Source organism: Tenrec ecaudatus, chromosome 4, assembly GCF_050624435.1.
Source record: "Tenrec ecaudatus isolate mTenEca1 chromosome 4, mTenEca1.hap1, whole genome shotgun sequence".
Taxonomy (NCBI): domain Eukaryota; kingdom Metazoa; phylum Chordata; class Mammalia; order Afrosoricida; family Tenrecidae; genus Tenrec; species Tenrec ecaudatus.
The window spans coordinates 196,811,503-196,832,669 of record NC_134533.1 but is presented as its reverse complement, the minus strand read 5'-3'; the positions used below and the strand labels follow the sequence as shown (position 1 = coordinate 196,832,669).

General features: G+C 49.1%; 1 protein-coding gene across 3 annotated transcripts in view; it reads right to left on the bottom strand.

Moving 5' to 3' along the window:
* COL6A6 (collagen type VI alpha 6 chain) overlaps positions 1–21,167 on the bottom strand; it is a 161,617-nt gene that overhangs the window by 11,920 nt on the left and 128,530 nt on the right. For all 3 annotated transcript variants that reach the window (XM_075547205.1, XM_075547207.1, XM_075547206.1), the window contains exons 32-35: positions 14,871–15,364; positions 7,721–7,817; positions 3,075–3,746; positions 550–643 (exon numbers count right to left, since the gene is read on the bottom strand). In XM_075547205.1, the coding sequence (XP_075403320.1) occupies positions 550–643; positions 3,075–3,746; positions 7,721–7,817; positions 14,871–15,364 (1,357 nt within the window). The remainder of the gene's footprint in view (positions 1–549; positions 644–3,074; positions 3,747–7,720; positions 7,818–14,870; positions 15,365–21,167) is intronic.

Below are 21,167 nucleotides of genomic sequence, written 5' to 3'. Positions count from 1 at the left end.
AATTCAATGTGTGATTCAAGCCACTATTGTTGTTTTCAAGTGGCTCAAAACTAGGCCAGTGGGAATTCTTTCAAGACAGTTCCTTTGGCCTTTTTGACATGACACTACAAATCTATTCTCATTCTCTCTCTCTCTCTCTCTCTCTCACACACACACACACACACACACACACACACACACACACACACGCAGTTCCAGGCCTGCTGCAATCTAGAATTCCATGTGTGGCCAAGAAGTCCTCGTTCGTTTTGGTGGGGGAAGGGCACTGGGAAACCAAGATCTGGGCACCAAGTAGACCCATTGGCATTGAGTGTTTTGTTTCAGCAATTCGATTTTCCATCTTAATAAGGTTCCATGTGGCTGATTTTCAGATCAACCTGTTCACGTTGGTTATCCCTCGTTCCCTCTTATTTTGAGATCACGTAGTTAGAGATGCAGAGGACGGATAAGAACACAAGCGGAGGAGGGAGAGGAGCAAGAGGAGGAGGTGCAGGAGGAGGAGGGAAGGGCGGCACAGCAATCTATCAAGCAACACCAAGCAGATAATACCTTTGCCACTGTCGGAGAGGCGGCTGTGTATCTGTGGAGGGGAGCCGGCTGCATTTTGTTTTGAAGTTTACTGGTGGATACTTGTTGATTGCACCTTGGAAGAGAAAAATCAGCGATGAGCCTCTTATTTATGCAGCTAACACGCAGCAATGCTGCTTGGTCTACAAAGGGCCTCACTGTTCTCGGCATCCGTTAGAGAACGTGGCCGACTTTGGTGGCCATAGGAGAGGAAGGCAGATTTCCCAGGGCCGTCTCTAGATCTGAGATTAGCAAACGCATTTCAACTGAGTCTACAGGCAGAGCAGAGCCATCCACTTTTCCCAGTGAGATGTCCTTGGCTGCTAACACAAGTCAACAAAGGCCTCGACCTCTAATGGCCATGAGCGCATCAGAAGAGTCATTTCCCCCCTCATTTGCTCCTTGGCAATGTCTAAATGCAGTGGGAGAAGGAGGCCCCCTCTGCAGTCTTTGTTTGTATCATGAGCTGCAGTGACAACAGCGCCCCCTTGGGGTGAATTCACTGAGGCTAGCTGACTTGTATCCCATACGAAACCCTGGGAGGCAGTCGAACTGCTCCCTGTGGTTTCTGAGACGGTAACTCTTTCTTTCTGGGAGCAGATCGCTTCCTCTTTCTCCTGTGGAGTACGAGGCGAATTTGAACTGCTGACCTTGAGATTAGTAACCCACTACACCACCTGGGCTCCTTAAAGGTTCACGTGGCCCGCATCAATGAATGTTTCCGAATAATATCACAGGCCTCTTCCTATACCCTTCATAAAATTTAAAAACAATATTTTCTAGGAAACCCTGAGCAGCCTATTACATGTCTTTTTGAAGAATTACATTGAACAGACTTGTAGCGAACTTTTTCTGGGTTAGGTAACAGCACCTCCGCTAGAGCTGCCGTAGGCGGTGGGGAGTGTGCTTTTGGGTGGAGTCTGAAACTGATGCTTTCCTTTTAAAACATTTCTATCTGATTTTTAATTTCCATCTGCCTTGACAAGCACTCTGGTGGCATAATAGGCCATGTGTGGCTCCCAATTGCAAAGGCAGCGGTCTGAAAGTCCCAGCTGCTGGGCAGGAGAAAGATGCGGCTTTCTCCTGCCCTCAAAGATCTACACCCCTGCAGGGCAGTTCTACTCTGTTCCCCAGGGTGGCGCTGAGTGGGGAGCTCCTTGATGGTAGTGAGTTTGGGGAGTTGATCGGGTTTGGCGTCAGGCTGCCTGCCAGCACTTTTGCTCTTTGTTGGGGCGTGTTGGTTTGGTGTGGTCTATGCTGGATAAGCTCGATTTCCGCAGGATGTTTGAGAAGAGCCGCAGCGATTTAGAGGGAGTGTCAGAATAGCGCTCCCAGGAGGGCAGTGACCGTGGTCAGGGCTCGCTCGCCCTGGAGACACTCAGGTTAGGTTCTGAGTCACTTCTCATGCACAGTGAGCCCATGCAACAGGGTAGAATCGCCCTGAGGAGTTTCCGAACCTTTCATCTTTACCTATCAGGAGCCCTCGGGGCAATAAGGGTTGGTTACACATCGGGCTGAGATCCTCAAGGTCCAAAGTTCAAACCCCCCAATCGCTCCTCAGTAGGAATATGGGGCTTTCTGCTCCCTTTCACAGGTGAAGTCTGGGGAACTCCCAGGAGAAATGCCAGTCTGCCCTGCAGGGCGCCGGTAGTCGGCATGGACTTGGATGGCACTGAGTTGTTTTCAGTGTCATCTTTGCCTGGCAGTGCACCGGGTCTTTCCCCTCCGAACTTGTGAGTGGGTTACAACCACCACCTTTCAGTCAGGAGCCCAGCGCTTAGCTGTTTGCGCCAGCAGGACCCCTTTCAGAAATCCTACCCAATGCTTCCCAACCCTCAGTGCTAGCACTAACTCCCTGTTATGTGTCTGCTTGCGTTAGAAGCGGATCCTGTCGTTTCCTGGCAAACTCAATCCCAGGAACACAGCGCAGGATTTGTTTTTATGGGTACCAGTTGCAATTACCCTCATCACTGGCCTCGTAAAAAGCCATTAACACAACCCAGGACTCTGGGAAGCTGCATCTTTCATCCTGACCAGTCTAATGTCTCTGCAAATACTTGAAATGCTGCCTTCAGCACGTGTGTAAAAACCCAGCCCAGGACTCTGTTTCTTTTTATGTTTCCCGGTGTTGGCGTGTTACTGGATGAGACCTCCCATCACAGGGCTGCATGTGCTAATGCCGCCAAGCCGGTGTTTCTGCGTGGTGACCTCGCAGGCCCAGACCACACTGCTGCATGCAGACACATGAGTGAGCAGCTGCTTGTTATGGGTGTATCGCCATAGGAACCAGAGGCATCAAAGGCGATGAGCCTGAAAATGAAATGCTTAGGACCCAGAGCCTCCCCACACCCCACGCGCCTGTCACTGCAGTTTTCCACTCAACCTTGCGGTCCCCTTGAAAACAGAGGAGGGATTTTCAAGACGCCATGACTGCTCATCACCAAGCTGCCTCTGGGGAACACCAGGGTACCGCGAATGTTCACAACGGCACAGCTTTTACGACTTACGCCGGATGGAGCTCATAAAGGCCCTCACAAACTTCACACCATAGCTGTGGTCAGGTTTATGGATGCGGCCAAGCTGGACCAAGTGGTGATCCAGAGGGTGACTGGCTAGCTCTTCCAGTTCCTTGTCGTTCCAAGTAGGGCCAAGAGAAAGCACAAACAGGGCGTAGCCCTGGCATTTGGCCCGCAAGGCCTCCTTCTTCAAGGTCTCTCTGTCCAAGGAATTGGTTTCCCCAGCTGAGATCACAAATATGACTTTATTTCTTCTCACGTTGGGCGTCCTGAAAAAGACATTGTCCAGAGTCCACTGCAAGGCGTGGCCGATGAACGCATCTCCTCGGAGCTGGTGCACAGATTCTTCCAGGTGCCTCTTCATGAGGCGCTTACTGCTGTAGGTGGTAAGGTTGAACTCAGTTCTCACGGGACTCTTCCAAGTATAGGGGATGAAGTCTGGGGGTGCGTGGCTCAACAGGGCTACTCGGTCCCCCGTGGTGGAGGTCAAGGGCTCAGGGGAAATTTCGAAGTGATCTAGCAGTGCTTCCATGAAAAGTCGGATGCCTTCGAATTCAGCACTCTCCAAATTCTGAGAGCCATCCAGAAGGAAAGCAGCATCCATGTAGGACTGCACAGGGGGTGGTCTGGCTTCGTCACAAGAAGGATCTGGGTTGCAGACATCTGCAAACCAAAAGGCACTTGGGGTCAATGTGAAATAGAAGGAGAAAGGGAGCATCTCAAATATTTTGGCATTTGAAAATGTCATCCCTATCAATGCAAAATAGTTACTGAATGGCTTGAAGAATAATAATTATAACAAAGCAGGATGGTTTCCTAGTTCCGCGTCTGCCTCTGTATTTTAAACAGCACAGATTTTTAAACTATCCACCTTGAGCCTTACACCCAGGCTAAAACTTTGGCTGTTGTCATCTTAGTTGAACTTGATGTTTATAAAGATTTAAATAGACCGCATGGCTCATGCACATGCGACTCTACTTCTCATCACAAGAAAGTGAACGACCCCACCAGACTGACCATCTGTGGGATCAACCAGTGGCCCTGATCTCTGTGCTCACAGTGTTTGGCTGAAAAAGCAAACAGTTTAAAAGTGGGAGTGGGGAACAAAAAGCCACATATCTGTCATTTCCACTAAAAGGCGGGCTTAGAACTCAATGAGCAGGTATGCCTTTTCATGACAGAGCTACCCCTCCTGTTTGCATCTCCGTCATACTTAAGCCTTGAAAGCTCCATGCACGTCTACGGACAGGGAATGACGATCAAGATCGCTTGCCTGTTCATTGGCTCTCCGCAAAGAGGAGGTCATTCTTAGGAATATGCACCTTTCCAGTGACAAAAGAGCCGGCGGCCATCAAAAGAGAGTGGCTTGCCTCGAATCTGTCCACAATGAATATTCACACGAGGCTGCTGACCCCAACTTCGTTATTTTACTGAAGAGACTGAGGCCAAGGGAGGAGAAGCATTTTGCCAGAGGACCCGCCAGGTTTTCTGGAAAATTCTACCTAGGAGGTCATAGTCTATCATTAGAGGGAAGGGCATGTGGAAGAGCAGCGGGAGGCCCTTTTGCCTGGCGGCCGGGATGCCTGGGTTTGGGCTTTGTCTCCGAGACAACCATACAGTATGGCCCTTGTCAGGCTGCTTCTGCAATTTGACTCTTCATGCTGCTGAGATGGTTGGACAAGGACAGTGTTCCCCGAGGTGGGTGAGCCCACCCCCTGGGGGTGGCCCTGGGATAATGGAGGGAGGGGGCGCTGCAAAAGCAGGTCCCTACATTTATCCTGGATGATGGGCAGTAGGACACAAGTATTTCATTGCTAAGGGGGTGCTGGGTCATCTTAAAAGATTTCTTTTCTTTCTGAAAAGGGGGCAGGAAGGCCAAATTCGCTTGGGACTCCACGGACTCGAATTACCCTGGGACCCTCCTTTCAGAATCGATCTTCTGTAGGCTCAGCCTTTGCAGAAGGCTCCATGGCGGAGGGGCGAATGGCCTCTTCAACAACTGAAGCGGAGAAAGAACTCAACCAGCAAGTGTGTGCACAGCTGGTACATGCGCCGCCGCTCTGAGCTGCTGACTACAAGATCCGCGGCCAGAAGTGGATGGCCTGGGGAAGGGAGCAAATCCCCTCACTTGAGTCTTGCTTATAGCCTCTCTGAGACACACTTTGCTGATTGCCAGTCAGCAGCCTGTGACTGACGACCGTGTATCCGAGGAGAGAACGAGTCACCTGTGTGCAGCGGCAGTCTCTAAACTCAGAGACAGCAGGCTGCCCATTTGCTCCGCTGCCTGAGCTTTCTAATTGGAGGGAATGACAGCCAAAGTATCTTGTATAATGTGCCTAAGAGACTAAACAAGTGTTGGAGCCAAGAACCGGAACCCAAAGGGGCCCCCAGTCACTCACGTGCAACTTCTGACTGTGTGACATACTGGCACACTGCGGTCACAGACAGATGTGTTTGAGGTTCCAACTGAGCACACAGGCTGGATGTCCCTCCTCCCGACTCCCCACCCTCGGCACTGTGAGTCCTTCAACTGCTTTGAGGATTTAGAGGCTGACCTCTACCCTCAGCAGTTGGTGGGGTTGGGATGTGTGTTTTTGGGCGGATGTGTGGAAGATTTAGTGATTAGAGAAAGCAGAGTGACTTATCAGAAGACTGGAAACCCTCCTCCTCCCACAGAGCTGCCTCCGCCTCATGAGGTCATTTATATGACAAGCATTAGCGTCCCCAGAAGATTTAGGTTTTTCTTTTAGGCCAAATGGGGAGTGTCTGGGAGCAGGAAATGGAGAGCCCCATGAACTCAAAAGCCACAGACACGAAGGATCATCCTTCTTGGGTTTAATGTGACCGTGTGGCCCTGGGCAAATGATTTCATCTCTGTAACCCTCATTTTCCTTGTCTGTGAAACAGAGCTCAGACGATGCCTACTGTTTTGGGGTAATTATAAGGATAAAGTAATGTACTCTATTGAAAGTAATTGGAGCAGTGCTTGGGCCATAAGCAATACAAGCGTTCCAGTATGAGCTGCCGTCGCCACCAATCCTAGAATAGCGCCTGGCCCAAGGTAGATGTTTGATAACCGTTAGCCATTATGGCGACCCATAATCTCTTCATAATTATTACCAGGACCAGTGGCCATCAGGAGCCTGGTGGCATAGGGGTTACATGTTGGGTTGCTAACCTCAAGGACAGCAGTTCGAAACCACCAGCAGCTCCATGGGAGAAAGATCAGGCTGTCTAATCCCATAAAGAGTTATGGCTATAGAAACCCACAGGGGTAGTTCTACCCTGTCCTGTAGGGTGGCCACGAGTCAGACTAGATTCACCCGCAGTGCGTTTACTCAAGGCGACTCTGACTCAGGGCCACCACACTGCGTCTCACAGAGCTGTGCTCCACAGGAGTTGTCATGGCTGCTTTGGGGAGAGATAGACTTTTTTTTCCTGAGGCCCCTGTAGGTGGATTCAAACCTCTGACCTTTCAGTTAGCAGCCAAGCATGCCAACTGTTTGCACCACTAAGGGGTTCTTCATCCTTATTAGAACAGTGAAATAGAAAACTGCAATCTCATTTTCTAGCTAGCCCCACCCACCCACAGCCATTGAGTCCATTGCAAAGCATCGTTTCTGAACTGGACATGCTTGCAGCAGCAGAGAGCCCATCCTTCTCCTCCTCCCGAGCAGCTGGTGGGTTGGAACTGCCGACCCTGTAATTAGCAGTCCAGTGCTTCCCCGGCAGGGCCACGAGGGCCCCTTAGCTAGACCTATAGGTCCTGTTTAAAACACAACCACAGACGAACCAACGCTGCACACCTTCCTGGCGCAGTCCGTGAAAACTTCTTTCAGTGACATATCCATGAACATTGGCTGGCTTTTACCATACTTGAAAAGGAAAAATTCCCAAGCAGGTGGGAAACTATTGGGTTTCTCAAAAGGATTTCTCAGAGGTTGTGAACATCAGAGGTTTTGGAAAACACATAAATGCACAGCATGGGACACTGGGCATTGGGACAGGCTAAGATATCATCGTCACTGCCGCCTGGAACCGGTGCTCACTACACCCAGGCCCCATTCAGTGACATCATTGGGTTCCCCAGCCTAGGTTGTCATGCGAAAATTGGTCTTGTGCAAAAACGGAGGATGATGGCATTAGACCATAAAACAGAGGCTGCCTAGGCCATCACTGTACCGCCAAATCACAGCATTACCTAAGGGCCAAGCCACTGAGAATCGTGGCTTAGCCAAATGGGTGCAGAGCCTTCTCCATCCCAGCGAGCATGACTCTCACCTTGCACGCTGACATTCTTTATGCCATCAATGCCCCAAGTGTCAGACAGTCGCTTTCTTGACTACTGTTGCCAGTGTGCATTGGCAGATAACAAAAGAGGCAGGAAGGGAGGAGTCAAGGGAGGGAAGCCTGTAGGCGGCCCTCCTGCTGGGACATATAGGTGGAGACCTGGCTTGCCAAGTTGAGATGTTCCATCTGTACAAGATGCAGTACGAGGGGCTGAGGCCAGGCGCCAGGGAAGTCCTCTGAGGGCCGGCCAGCCACATCTCTGCTTGCCAAGTTTCAGCTGCTCCCGCCAACAGTGACTCAATGTGCCGACAGGCCTGACCACGAGATGCTCCCAGTGGGGGTCTTACCATAGCAGAAAGTACACCGCTGGAGACGCTCTAGTGCTGGCGTGTAGTTGGTCCCCGATGGAACTACGATGACTTGAAAAGTGCCCGTGTCGTCAATCTGCAAGGAGCGGAAGCCAGGGAGAGAACAGCTTAGTGCGTGGGGCGGTAAAACCCTTTCCAGGATGGCTTAGACAATCAAGACCTGCAGAGGTCAAGGCTGCTCCCTTGAAGAAGGTCATGGTTGGCACAGCATGTCAAGGAGGCTAGGACCGCTGTCTCAAGTTAAAACCCAAACACGACCTTTAGTCCTCAGGCCGGGTACTTCCCCTGTCTGATTCTTCCTCTGAAAAATAGGAATGCTAGTCAGTCCACACCATTCCTGTCAAGTCAATGCACAGTGACCTCCTGCCTATGGGAGGACTGCCCCATGGAGTCTGTGTATGGGACTGCATCACCCGGCCGCCTGCGGCGCTGTTTGAGTGGGTTCACACTGCTGGCCTTGAGCTTCAGTCACGTGCAAATCATGTATTTTACCCAGGTGCCTGCTGGGACAACAACAGACTCCCCAAGAGGGCTGCTGGGCGTGTGCAATGAGTTCATAACGGTAAGGCACTTTCTGGCACTGGGTGAGTGCCTCGCGGGCCACTGGAGGCCACCTGACAGTGTCCCAAGCACACTAAGCTCTATGATCTCAGCCAAACAGTGAGTGGGTTCTGGTCACCTCCCATTTTACAGAGGAAGAAACAGAAGCTCAGGAAAAGGTAAAGGCAATGAGTGTAAGCATCTTCCACAATTGCTGGTGGTGATGAATGTACAACTCTTCTCGATATGACAGAACCATTGAACTCTATGGTGTGGATGATGTGCCAATGAAAGTGTTGTAAAGGAAAAGGCAAAAAGATGGATGGAAAGATACCGGGACCCTGAAGCCATTTAAAGGAGAGGATCCGAATCCCACCCCAGCCCGGACCCCTCAAGCCGCAGAGAACCCTGTGACTGTGATAGCCAGTGCTGAGCTCTCACTTGAAATCAGGCATTGATGGTCTCTGAAAGGGAGACAGATCCCTTCCATCCACCGCCATGCCTCTCGGAACCCTCCCCCCAACCCAATTTGGCTCATTGTTAGTAAACCCACCTGGGGAGTTTGAGGGTGCGCACCAGGAGAATAAGAGGGGACCCCCAAAGAATCAAGACTAATTGGTTTGGCAGTTAATTGATTCAGAGATAGTTGATGGTTGAAGAAAAATTGTAGGTAAGGTTCTATTTAATGCCCAAGAGGTAGGACTGACAGATATTTCAATTTTTATCCGTAAATCCTGCTTCTTAAACTCACGTCTCTTCTCTTTCTGTAGAGATTTCTCTTCCCGTACTTTATCCATAGAAGGATAGCCATGTTTGTGGGTGGAGTGGAGTGTGTAACTGGTTTTCTGCTCAGAGCTGATTAGACCAGGGATGAATATTTGAGCCAATCAGATGCCTGTTAGAAACAAGAGCTAATAGAGCTGTGTTGTTGTCAGAAGCCATTGAGCTGCCTCTGATTCATGACATTCCTAAGTGCAACTCAGTGCATCACTGCCCAGTCTTAAGCCATCCTCATGAGTGCTGGGGATTGGACCATTGGGATCTGTCAGCTTCTTGTTGGATGATTTTCAGATGTCAGCCAGCAGGCCTTCCTTTCTACTCTCTTAGTCTGAAAGTTCTAGTGAAACCTAATCAGCATCATAGTGGCAGGCAAGCCTCCACTGATGCGTTGGTAGCAGGATAGGCATGAGGCACACTGGCTGGGAATTGAACCTGGGCCTCCTGCATGGGAGTCAAGAATTCTACCACGGAATGACTAACAGCCCAAACAGCCGCAGGCTGGTCCTAGACCTTCTTGTGCACTGTGGTCCATGAGAAGGTAGGGAGGAAGAGGAGGAGGAAAAGGAGGAGGAGGAGAGAGAGAAAGAGAAGGGAAACGAGGGAAGGAAGAGTGATGTGGAAATGAGAGATGGGGGAGTCTTGGAGATTCCGGGATTTCCCGCAGCTCATCTCAGTATCTGCCCATCTTTATTTCTCTGGGCTCACCGGCATTCCTCTCTGGGAGCTCACTGCACTTATCTCCATACTGTGGGGTAGAAGGGGAGCCCACTGAGGGGATATAGGTCCACTGAGATCTCCTAATCGGTCAAGTGTGGAAGATATGACCTTAGAGATGATCTGCCCTACCAGGTGTCCTACTATTGGAGTAACGACAGTGAGTACACCATCGAAGCTCCCTAAGCTGCATGTGGGCTGGGGGCTTAAAGAAAAGGGATCCTTGTTCACGTTTCCAATTACGCACTTTCCTGTGGATTCAAAGAAGTGCCAGCCATAGCTGGTGTGCTCCAAGCACCATGGAATTAACATGATGGATCATCTTCTGGAGCCATGATCATATTGGGGCCAACGGTCTCTAGGCAATTCTCTATGAAAAAGGACAGCCTTTTAAAAATGCGGATCACCAGAGTTTCCTATTGAAGGATTTCCTTCCCAATTCCAGCCAGCTCGAATCACTGGAATGATGTATCAAGCCAAATGTTATGCTTCTTAATGTTTTCCTGAACTGCAAGGCCAACTAGCAAAGTAAAGAGGAGAGGAATGGGTTATCTGAATGAAGGAGTCCCGCCCCCTGCCCCCCAGGTGTTGTAAGCCATTAACACACTCAGCTGCTAAATGCATGGCCAGAGGTTTGTGTCCATCCAGAGGCATCCAGAGAAAGTTCTGGCAACCTTCTGAAAACTCAGCCACGGAGCACAGTTCGACTTGGACCCACCTGGGTTCCCCACGAGCCAAAGTCAAGTCCATGGCAAGTGGGTTTCAGAAGACAGACATGTTTCTCACAAGGACATCCGCAAGGGAAACCCATCTCTTATTAGATGTCTGCATGCACCGCAGCAAGTGAAATATCACCAGTCAGGCCAAGTTAGTGGAAAGTTCCTAGTGCAAGACAAAGCCCACTTTGGGGCTTTTCTGTAAGAAACGGCCTTCCACTCTCGAAAGGATGGAAAGGCCCTTGCTCAGCTTTATGCCATTGCAAGACATTTCCAAGAACGTTCTTTGCTAAGGAACAGTGGGGAGCCACTCCACGTCACACTACAGGAGTACCTGCTTCTGAGTCCCACTACATGTCTGCCTGGGCACAGCATACTACACCGGACCACGTCACTCAGATGACTCGAGATGCATAAAAGTCATGGTCATGATCAAACAGCCCTCACACAACCCCACTGCCATGGAGATGGAGATGGCTCATAGGGAGCCTACAGAGGGTTTCCAGGATGGCGTGTGCTTTTTTGTGAAAGCAGATTGCCTGAGCTTTCTCCCATGGAGCAGCTGGTGGGTTTGAACAGCTGGCCTTGCGGTGAGCAGTCCAATGCGTATTCCACAGAACTGAGGTTATAAAATAGGTCTCACATGGAGATGCAAAGCAGCACTGTACCGGGAGAACTTTGAGTTCTGGCCTCCAAAAATAATGATAACAAACACATGTTTAAGGTCCTTGAGTGGACCAAATGGCGGAGTACCTGATTACTAGTTGAAAAGCCGGCAGTCCGAGCCCACCCAAAGGAACTTGGGAAGATGCCCTACTGTGCACACATGGGGCTGCCATGAGCCAGCTGTGGTCACTGACACTAACTGACAACAGCACAAGCATGATTGAAGGGAGCAGGCAGAAGAAAGGGAGGGAAAACACAATGGAGCTGTGGACATGTCCTCGCTCTGCTGTACCGCCAGGCATTAGGCTCGACACAACCTGTCTCTGCCTCTGGGCTGACCCCTTCTCGGCGGCCCTGTCCACCTTCATGGGTCTGTGGCTTTTTGTTTGCTTTGGTGGCCCCAGAGCCTGGAACAACCCCTGGCTCAGATGCGGTGCTCAGGCGACTCGGATGATTCGCTCATCTCTAAGTGAAGGTGGCAGTCCTCACAAATGAAGGGGATGGAAAACCTGGCTGTGGATAAGGGTTACGGTTGACCGCCACGATCAACATTCCGAATGCCAGAGTTGGAAATTTGAAGAATGTAGAAATGGAAGCGGCTTCCTTCCACCGCTATGTACCACAAGAAAACCCCAGCCACATACGTGTTTATATCACGCGCTGGGGCCTGCCTCTGGGCGGGTGGGTGCCCGGGCGGGTGGGTGCCTCTGGGTGGGTGGGTGCCCGGGTGGATGGGTGCCTCTGGGCAGGTGGGTGCCCCGGCGGGTGGGTGCCCGGGCGGGAGGGTGCCCTTGCGTGTGTTAAGCTTATGCCACCAGTGCCCTTGATTATTTCCATCGGGTGTCACGTTCGCCGTCTCTCCTTCTGAGTTCACATCAAAGCCAGGCGAGGATGGGCCTCTCAGGAAGCAGAGGGCGGATGAGGACTGTCTGCGACCAGATTCACGGACAGAAGTTCTCAGCTGCTGCTGCTCACAGTAGCCTCATTTGCATAGCCTTCCCCCCCACCTTTCCTAATTTACATGCGTCTTCTTTTCTGATCCTGACACGGAAGCCTTTCATTTGCATAATTCTGAGAGTTAGTTCAATGATGCTAATAGCTATCTCTACAACGGACACTTCAATAGCATTAAACTAGCATCAGTTCAGATTCATCCTGGAACGGAATCGGATCCTAAGGAAATCGAAGCAATGGCCACCAGGCCTCGGTGCTCACAATGCACCGCGCACTAAGGCACCTGCATAATAGCAGTTACTCTTCCTGGCAGCGCTAGGAAACCGTCCCTGCTTCCCATGTTGTACAGAGGAGTCCTAAACTTCAACCCCGTTTTGCTTATTTAGCCACCCTTAAAAAAACGACGGTGGTCTCAATGGCTTGAAGGTGAACAAGTGGCCATCTAGCTCAGAAGCAGCAAAGGCCAATGGAAGAAGCACACCGGCCAGTGCGATCACGAGGTGCCGAAGGGATCAGGTATCCTGCAGGCATCAAAGAACAAAAAATCATATCATTGTGAATGAGGGGGAGTGCAGATTGGGGACCCAAAGCCCATCTGTAGGCAACTGGACATCCCCTTATAGAAGGGTCGTGGGGAGGAGATGAGCCAGTCAGGGTGCAGTGTTGCAATGATGAAACATACAACTTTCCTCTAGTTCCTTAATGCTTCCTCACCACCACCACCCCCATCATGATCCCAATTCTACCTTACAAATCTGGCTAGACCAGAGGATGTACACTGGTACAAATAGGAACTGGAAACACAGGGAATCCAGGACAGATTCAGGACCAGTGGTGAGAGTGGCGATACTGGGAGGGTGGAGGCAAGGTGGGGTAGAAAGGGGAAACCAATTATAAGGATCTACATATAACCTCCTTCCTGGGGGACAGACAACAGAAAAATGGGTGAAGGGAAATGTCAGACAGTGTAAGACATGAAAAAAAATTTTAATTATGAAGAGTTCACGAGGGAGGGAATGGTGGGGAAGGACAGGAAAAATGAGCTGATACCAAGGGCTCAAGTAGAAAGGATGTATGTAGATTGTGGGTTACTGGTGGGACTGCAGCTTAGAACCTCACAGCTGGCAGTTCAGCAGATCTACCCTGCCCCATGGGGTTACTCAGAGTTAGACTCAAGGGCATTGAGAACGATTTATAGTCTTAGAAACCCAAAAGGGCGGTCTACTCTGCCCTCCAGGGTCACTGGGAGTTGGAATCGACTCCATGGCAGTGGAGTTTGCTTTTTTACTTAGCAGGTGAATGACTGTCCGTATAGAAGTGACCTCTTGACTCCCTGCATGGAGTCCATACCGAACACTCAACCAACATGCATCACCGGGAAGTTCTTTCCTAAACCTGCCCTGGAGTTTCAGACTGCTAGTTTACTCAATTTCTCAAATATGAGATAGTCTCTGCCCATATTTCTTCATACTGAAAGGCATAAATCACTTCCTTTCTTGAAAGGAAATCCATTTCGAATGGTTGGCCTTGAACACTCACCCTTGTCTGTTCCCTGGGCCCCTCTGCCAGTGCCCTACGTGAACAAGGAACCAACCTACAGGCTAGACCAGCCCTGCCGTCTTGAACATCACAGGTTTGAATGCTCAGCCTTGAGAAGCTTTAATGGGAGGGCCTTCTCCTTGATAAGGCTGGGGTCTTTTCATGACTAGGCTATAAAAACAACCGGTTGTTTTTCATCAAACAACAATCACCGTGACCCCGGCCGTATTAGTGATTTCTATGGAAGTCTTTGCTGGGTCTGTGTCTTGAGGCCCCAAGGCCACTTGCTCGCTCACCTAGGGAAGCAGAACAATAGGAAACCTGGCTGCAGGTCCTCACTGGAGACTTGCTCGCTGTGTGAAGCTGGAGAAACAGCTTAGCCTTTCCAGGTTCAGTCGTCTCATCCATAAAACGGACCCAGCGAAGGACTCTAACTCAAGGCCCTGCTTGTGAGAACACCCTGGGTTGCTCACACTGGGCTTGGTTTTGCGTCTGGCACCCCAGGAACACAGACTTAGCTCTTGCCCGCTTAGAACCCAGGCTTTTGGTTGAACAGAAAAAGCAACTTCCAAACAAATCATCCTGATTTCAAAGGCAGGGGGAGAGAGTTCTAAACTTCGGCGCCTGGGAGGAGTGGATTGGGCAGGGTACTGCGAACAGCATGGGCAACAGTTCTCCCCACAGCTTTTCTGGAGAAAGACAGGGCTTTCTACTCCCTTGAAGAGTTGCCTGGGAAACTACAGGGGCGGCTCTACCCTGTTTTATCTGGCTACCGAGTGGAAATGGATTCAATGCCAGTGATTGAGCAGACAGCACCTGGTGTATTCTGAAGGCTGTAATGAGTTTGGCTTTGTTCTAGTTAACCTAGTTTTACATATTGGAAGGCAAGTCAAAAAGTACTGCTACACAGCAAAGAGATCTTTATTAAGTAAATCTATCAAACTGTGAAGCTTGCGTTTCTTGACATATTCCCCAGGTAGGCGTATAAACGCCCCAAACTCATTGCTTACTAGTGACCCTGTGGGACAGGGCGGCATTGCTCTTGTGAGTTTCGGGTGACTGCAACTTTTTACAGAGGTTGAAAACCTCCTGTCTGTTGGGCAGCTGGTGGTTCTGAACTGCTGACCTTGAGGTTAGCAGCCCATCTAGTCCCCACTACACCACCAGGACTCTCCTATGTCGGTCTACACACCTCTGAAGGAACCCAAAGCTTTTCTTACCGAAAAGGCCCGTCTGATGGAAGGCGCATTGCTGAAAGCGATCACCACGGGTATGATGTCCAGGGCACTGAACTCCATGGCTGCTGTGGTGATGGACTGGGTGTCGGCAGACTGACCATTGCTGAAAAATGTGGCGATTCTTCTCGTGTGAGGCCCTGGGAGGGTCCGCTTGAAGACGTTCCTGGAAATAAACCTCATGACTTTGCCGATCTCCCGGACGTCCGTGGATCTCTCGTAGGGGATGGCTTCAATTTCCCCGAGAAGCTGGTTCTTGCTGTAGCTATCTGAGAAGCGGATGAGGTGCCTGGCGTGTGAGTTGTAAGAGAGGATGGCCACGCGAGCGCCCACCGGACAGCTGTTCTCCCGGATCTTGACTTCCCTCACCAGGGACACAATCATCGCCTTCATCTGCGCAAAATCCTGCTCGCTGACATCCCGGGACTGGTCTAAGGCAAACACTAACTCGGTTGGATGCACGGGGCATTCGGGCTTTCCTGAAAGACAAGACAAAGCAGGTGATCCAGGTGAGAAGACTCTGACCCATAGCGACCCCTTCCTTGTGTGTGAGAGGAGACCTGTGCTAGGTGGAATGTTTGGTGGCTGATTTCTCAGAAGTAGGATCACCAGGCCTTTCTTCTGAGGCACGGAGGAGTGAACCTGAACTGCCCACCTTTCCTTTAGCAGCACAGTGTTGGCTGACAGCCCCACCCCACCCTCACTTTCATATGCAGTCTTTTCCAACGAATCGCAACCCTGTTGGGCGGAGTAGAACTGATTCCTAGGGTGTCTGTGGTTGTAAATCATTATCAGAGCAGTCTCAGCTTTCTCACCAAAAGTGACCTGTGGGTTCAAGCTACTGACCTTGCAGTAAGCCCAACATGTAACCCACTATAGCCTCCAGGGCTCCTCTTGTACCATCTAGGGACTCTAAAAACCAACCCAACCCAACCCAAGTCAACCCAAACCAACCCAACCCAACCCATCTCAACCCAAAGCAACTTACTGCCATTGAGTCGATTCTAACTCACAGTAACCCTGTAGGACAGGGCAGATGGCCTTTGTGGGTTTCCAAAACTGTAACTCTTTGTGGGAGTAGAAACCTTATCTTTCTCCTACAGAGTGGCTTTATTTTTTAATGAATTTTTTGTATTTGGGTGAGAGTTTACGTAGCAATTAGGTTCCTATTAAACAATTCCTATACATATTGTTCAGTGACATTGGCTACATTTTTCACATTACATCAACCTTTTTTGGTGGTTTTCTTGATATAGTATTCACAAATCATACACCTCCATGGTTAAATCACTTTTCAAATGAGTTGTATGGACATCATCACAATCAGTTCCAATGCTCCCTCCCCTCTCCCACATTCATTGTTTGCTCCCCAAATTCTCTCACCCTCCGTAACTCTCTGCCCACCCCCACATCCCTCATAAACCATTGCATCAATTATTATATCTATGAATTTACTCATTCTGTGCTTCACAAAGTGGGAAACCCAGCAGTAACAATAAAAACAAAAGCAAGATAAATGGCAAGAATAAAATAATAAAAAGAATATACTAATACAAATAAAGAGTTAAAAAAGAAAAGACCACCATTAATATTTAAAAAGCCAGGGAAGACATTTTTGTCATGGAACAAGCCAGAAATCCTTGAGCTTAGATTCAATTCAGGTTGGGTCACGATGGAGGTCAACTGACCAAGTGTCAAATTATCCCACGTGCAATCCGCCATAATCCAGTTTACAATGATCTCCAGCTGATGGCAAAGCTGTTTCAGTCTCGGCTAGAAGGGGTCTGCGAGAGGCTTAATCTGACTGGATACTCTGCAGATGGGCTTTGACTCTCACTGTTCCCCATACAGCTGGTGGTTTTGAACTGCCAACCTCGTAGTTAGCAGCCCAGCCCAATGTGTAACCACTCCACCAGCAGGGCTCCTTGCCGGGTGTCCAGAAGGCAAAATTACACCTGTATCACAGAGAATGATTGCTTTTGGAAAAATGGGACGTAGGAAGTAAAGTAATTTTAGATGTTAACTAATCAAAGATTTAAACCGTAAGCTATAAAATATTAAAATGTTAAATATTTAAGTATCGAATAAAGATTAAACATTTAAACCTTGAATCATTAAAAATGCTTTTAAGAATCAAGTTTATTTTTAAAGAAGCATGAAAGAAAAGAGTCTTCAATTTCATCTTTTCAAACAGGAAATCTGCAGGGACTCCTGGTGGCACAGTGGTTCAGTGCTTGCCCGCGAACCAGAAGGTCAGTAATTCCAACCCACCAGCTGATGCATGAAAATAGACGAGTCGGTCTGTTTCCTGAACGATTACAGCTTTGGAAAGCCTATGGGGCAGTTCCACTTTGTCCTGTGGGCTCATGATGAGTTGGAATCGACTAGACAGCAGTGGGCTTGGCGTTTGCCTAGGGTAAATGACCAGATGCTTCCTATGTGAGAGCGCTCACAGAAACGTTCTTCCACCTACAGAAGTTTAATCCCTGGCACCCTGGCCGTCGGTGGAACTTCACTCAATTGCCTACAACCGCTTTCTTTTGTGATTCGATGAGGAAAAATATACTGTGTCTTCAGAAGGAATGAGTGTGAGACTATGAACGTCTGCTTACAAATTTAGGAAATTCAGAATAGAACCGACATACAGGATAAGCAGAGAGGCGTTACAGCTCAGTGGTCAGAGCTCGGCAACTCGCCTAGGGTCTTGGACTTACTACTTATTTAGCCAAGGTACTGATCCACTCTGTGCCTCAGCTTGCTCATCTGTAAAATGTGAGCCACAGAATCCCTACGGCATAGACCTGCAGAGATGAAGATTATACAAGTCAACCCTTAGACCATGGCTGGCACTGAGGGGTGCTCAGTGAACACTGCTGATCGCCATGAGAGTGATCATTACCCACTTCATTATGAGCGCCCAGACTGAATCAGTCAAAGGAGAATGAAGAAAAGCATATTTGCATTTAAGTTAAAAATGCAAGTTCACTATAAATATGCCTTACTATTTTGAGAACTCTGAATTATGCATGTTCAGCTCTAGTGGAAGTGTTAATTACAGATTATCTATCCTTATTCATTGAGCATAACTAATCATTAATCTTAATCCTGGTAGCCTGTGTTTATCACAGGTGGCAATTTGTGTTTCTTTGATGAACTGATGAATGTTTATATCCCCCATTAATTTATGAAGTACAAATATAGGGATTCATATTTCTCTTGTTCTCTAAGTTATTAAAAAAAAACACAACAAAAACACCAGGTCAGTGGCCACTGAATCAATTCTGAATCACGGCGACCTGTGTGCTTCAGGTGCCAGTTGCATTTTGCAGTGTTTTCAGCGACTGTGTTCATTAGAAGCCCTGCAGGCCCAGTGGTTACCCATTGGGTGGCTGACTGTGAGATTGGTAGTTCAAATGCAGCAGTTGCTCCTTGGGAAAAAGAGGAGGCTTTTACACCCATAAATAGTCAGAGAGTCAGAAACCCACAGGGGCAGGTCTACTCTGGCCTATAGGGCCGCCATGAGTCAAAATTGACTCCATAACAGCGAATTTCATTGAGTGTGTTAACTACAAGGTTAGCAGTACCAAACCACCAGCTGCTCTGAGGGTGAAAAATGAGACTTTCTATTCCCATAAAGAGTTTAATCTCGGAAACACCCACGGGAAGGTCTGCCTCCTATAGGGTTGCTATAAGTACTCGACTCAATGACAGTGAGTTTTTTTTGTTTGTGTTCGTTTGGAAGTTGATGGCTAGCTTTTATTCCTGAGGCTCCTCTGGGTGGATTTGAGCCTATAAACTTGGTTAGTAGGTAAATACTTAACGCTTTGTGACACCTTCCAGGTTGTTAACAACTTGCCATCTCATCAGTTTTGACTCACTGTGGCCCTACACGACAGGATCAAACTGCCCCTGTGGGTTTCTGAGACTGAAAATTATTTTTTTTAATATAAGAATTGATTTAACTGCAACAAAAAAGTGATCCCTGTTTTATATGTCACGAGCTTGAATTTGGGGTTAGATAAAAGACTTCAACTTTTTATGGGAATAGAAAGCCTCATCTTTTCTGCTTGGAGATGCTGGTGGTTTCGAACTGCTGACCTTGTGGTTAGCAGCCCAACATGTAACCTTGAAGGTTACATATCCTACCAGGGCTCCTTCAGGTTATTAGTCCTGGTCATATGGTAGGAATTCAATAAGCGCTGAATCAAAAAATAACCTCCAAATAGATTTATTTTGCAGCATGTGTAGGAAGGAAAAGAAAACTTAAATCATGGGTGTGATCAGAAGCTGCTGTGGAGGATGCTACAAGGAATCCCAATAGCATGCTTCCCTTGGAGAGGTGGCCCCTCCTTTTCGGAGGCATGTGTGATGTAAGAAGCACAGCCAGAGGCCTCCAGCCTGTCACAGCTATCTGAGGAACTCACACCTGCTGGGGTTGGCTGGGCTGGCCATGGACGAGTTTCCTCTGTCATGAGCCTGCTGGGCCTTACCACCTTCACATGACCTTATTATCACCTTCTGGCCCTTGGTGCCACGACCTTCACAGGCAGAAGGAGTTCTCACCTGGTCGGTGTGAAGAGAAATTCAAACCCGAACCAAATGGTTCGGTTCAGCTCAAGGGAGGCAGGAAATCGTTTATCAGCCTTTAGGAGCACAAGGCAGTGGGCTGAGCAGATAATTAAAAAAGCACTTTTTGAGGTGATGTCAGTTTGACAACAAAAATGAAATGAGTCTAATTCTGACCCAACATGCAGGTGGCTCTGCTAGGGTTTTGGCTGGGCCATTGTTTGCAGGTCTGTACATGTGGAGAGCCCTGGTGATTCTACGCTGGATGGTGAGCTGCAAGACCAGCTCTTTGAACTTTCTCTGTGGGAGAAAGATGGCGCATTCTATGTGTATTCTCAGAGTGGAGAGAACTACAGTCTTAGAAACCCAGTGGCAGTTCGACCCTGTCCTAATAGTGTCGCCATGAGTTGGCATCGACTGATGGCAGCGGGTGAGGGACACATGAAGAACTGCAACCACTACCGGTGTCACTGAGAGCTAGAGGGAAGCAGGATTCACAGTGTTAACTGGAGATAAGGGGAGAAAGAAAAACAGCCTGTCCCTAGACTAATTCAACTCATAAAATACATTATATGAAACCCAGTGAGTTGCCAGGAACCCAAGTGTGGCAGTTACAGAATCTCCTGTCAACTTGCGAACGGATGGAGTCTAGCCTGTCAAACAGGTTCTAGCTAATAAGGCCTCTGTGTGGGCATGTGGCCTTCTCCTGAGGATTCTGGGAACTCCTGTCTTCTTCCCTGGAGGTGGGACACACACTCCCTTCCAGACATTCCTGTTGACCATATAGCCACCTGGAGCTATACTGATGGAGCCAGAGTCCGGATGCTAGAGGAGTCACGGGGAAACTCACATCAGTGCTGAGAAGCTTCCACCGCCACTGGACCCACAAGACGTTCCACCCACTGGCCTGTGATCTTCCTGCATTTGGCATCATTGCATGTGTTGCGTGAGTCTAAAGAGGAATCTATGAACTGGTATTGGACATATGGGCTAATATTGGACTTACGGACTTAATCTGGACTGGGCTGGAATATCTTCTTCATATATAATTACTCTTTGATATGAAGTTCTCTCTTATACACACATGAGTGTCTATGAATTTGTTTCTCTAGTCTACCTGGATTAACCCACCAAGAAAGCCGAGGAATACTGGACAGGAATGCCCTGGTCTCCGGGAGGCTCTCCGGAAGAGATGGGCCCTACACGGAGACCTTACCTGCTTCCTGGTCACATGCTACACAGTGGTGACTGCTGCTTGTCACAGAGCAGGTGACGGGGAGGAAGGAGGAAGGCAAGGGTCAGCTTCAAACCACTGTCACCTCACTCACGCACAACCCAGCCCCCCTGTGGGTGCCAGAGTGCTTCAACAGCGAATCCTGGGACTCTGACAAGGTCTCCCTAGAGCCCATTCTCCCCACAGCAGTCCAAATAAGCTTGAAAAACTGTCTACCGGCCCATGCCCCTCCTCTCAACACGTTCAATCTGCCCTTCCACCCTTTCTGATTACCGCTCAAGCAATAGCCAGCCTCCTTATCATTGCCAACTGAATCTGGCCCCTACTCACTGCTGTATTTCTCATGGGCCCTGGACGACAGCTCAGTCATCCCAGGCTACTACGTGTCGCACTGTCTGTCTCATGGCCTTTGTACCTGCAGTGCCCCCTGACCGCTCCTTGCAAGCTGGCTCCTTCTGAGGCTTCAATCTAAACGCCCAAGC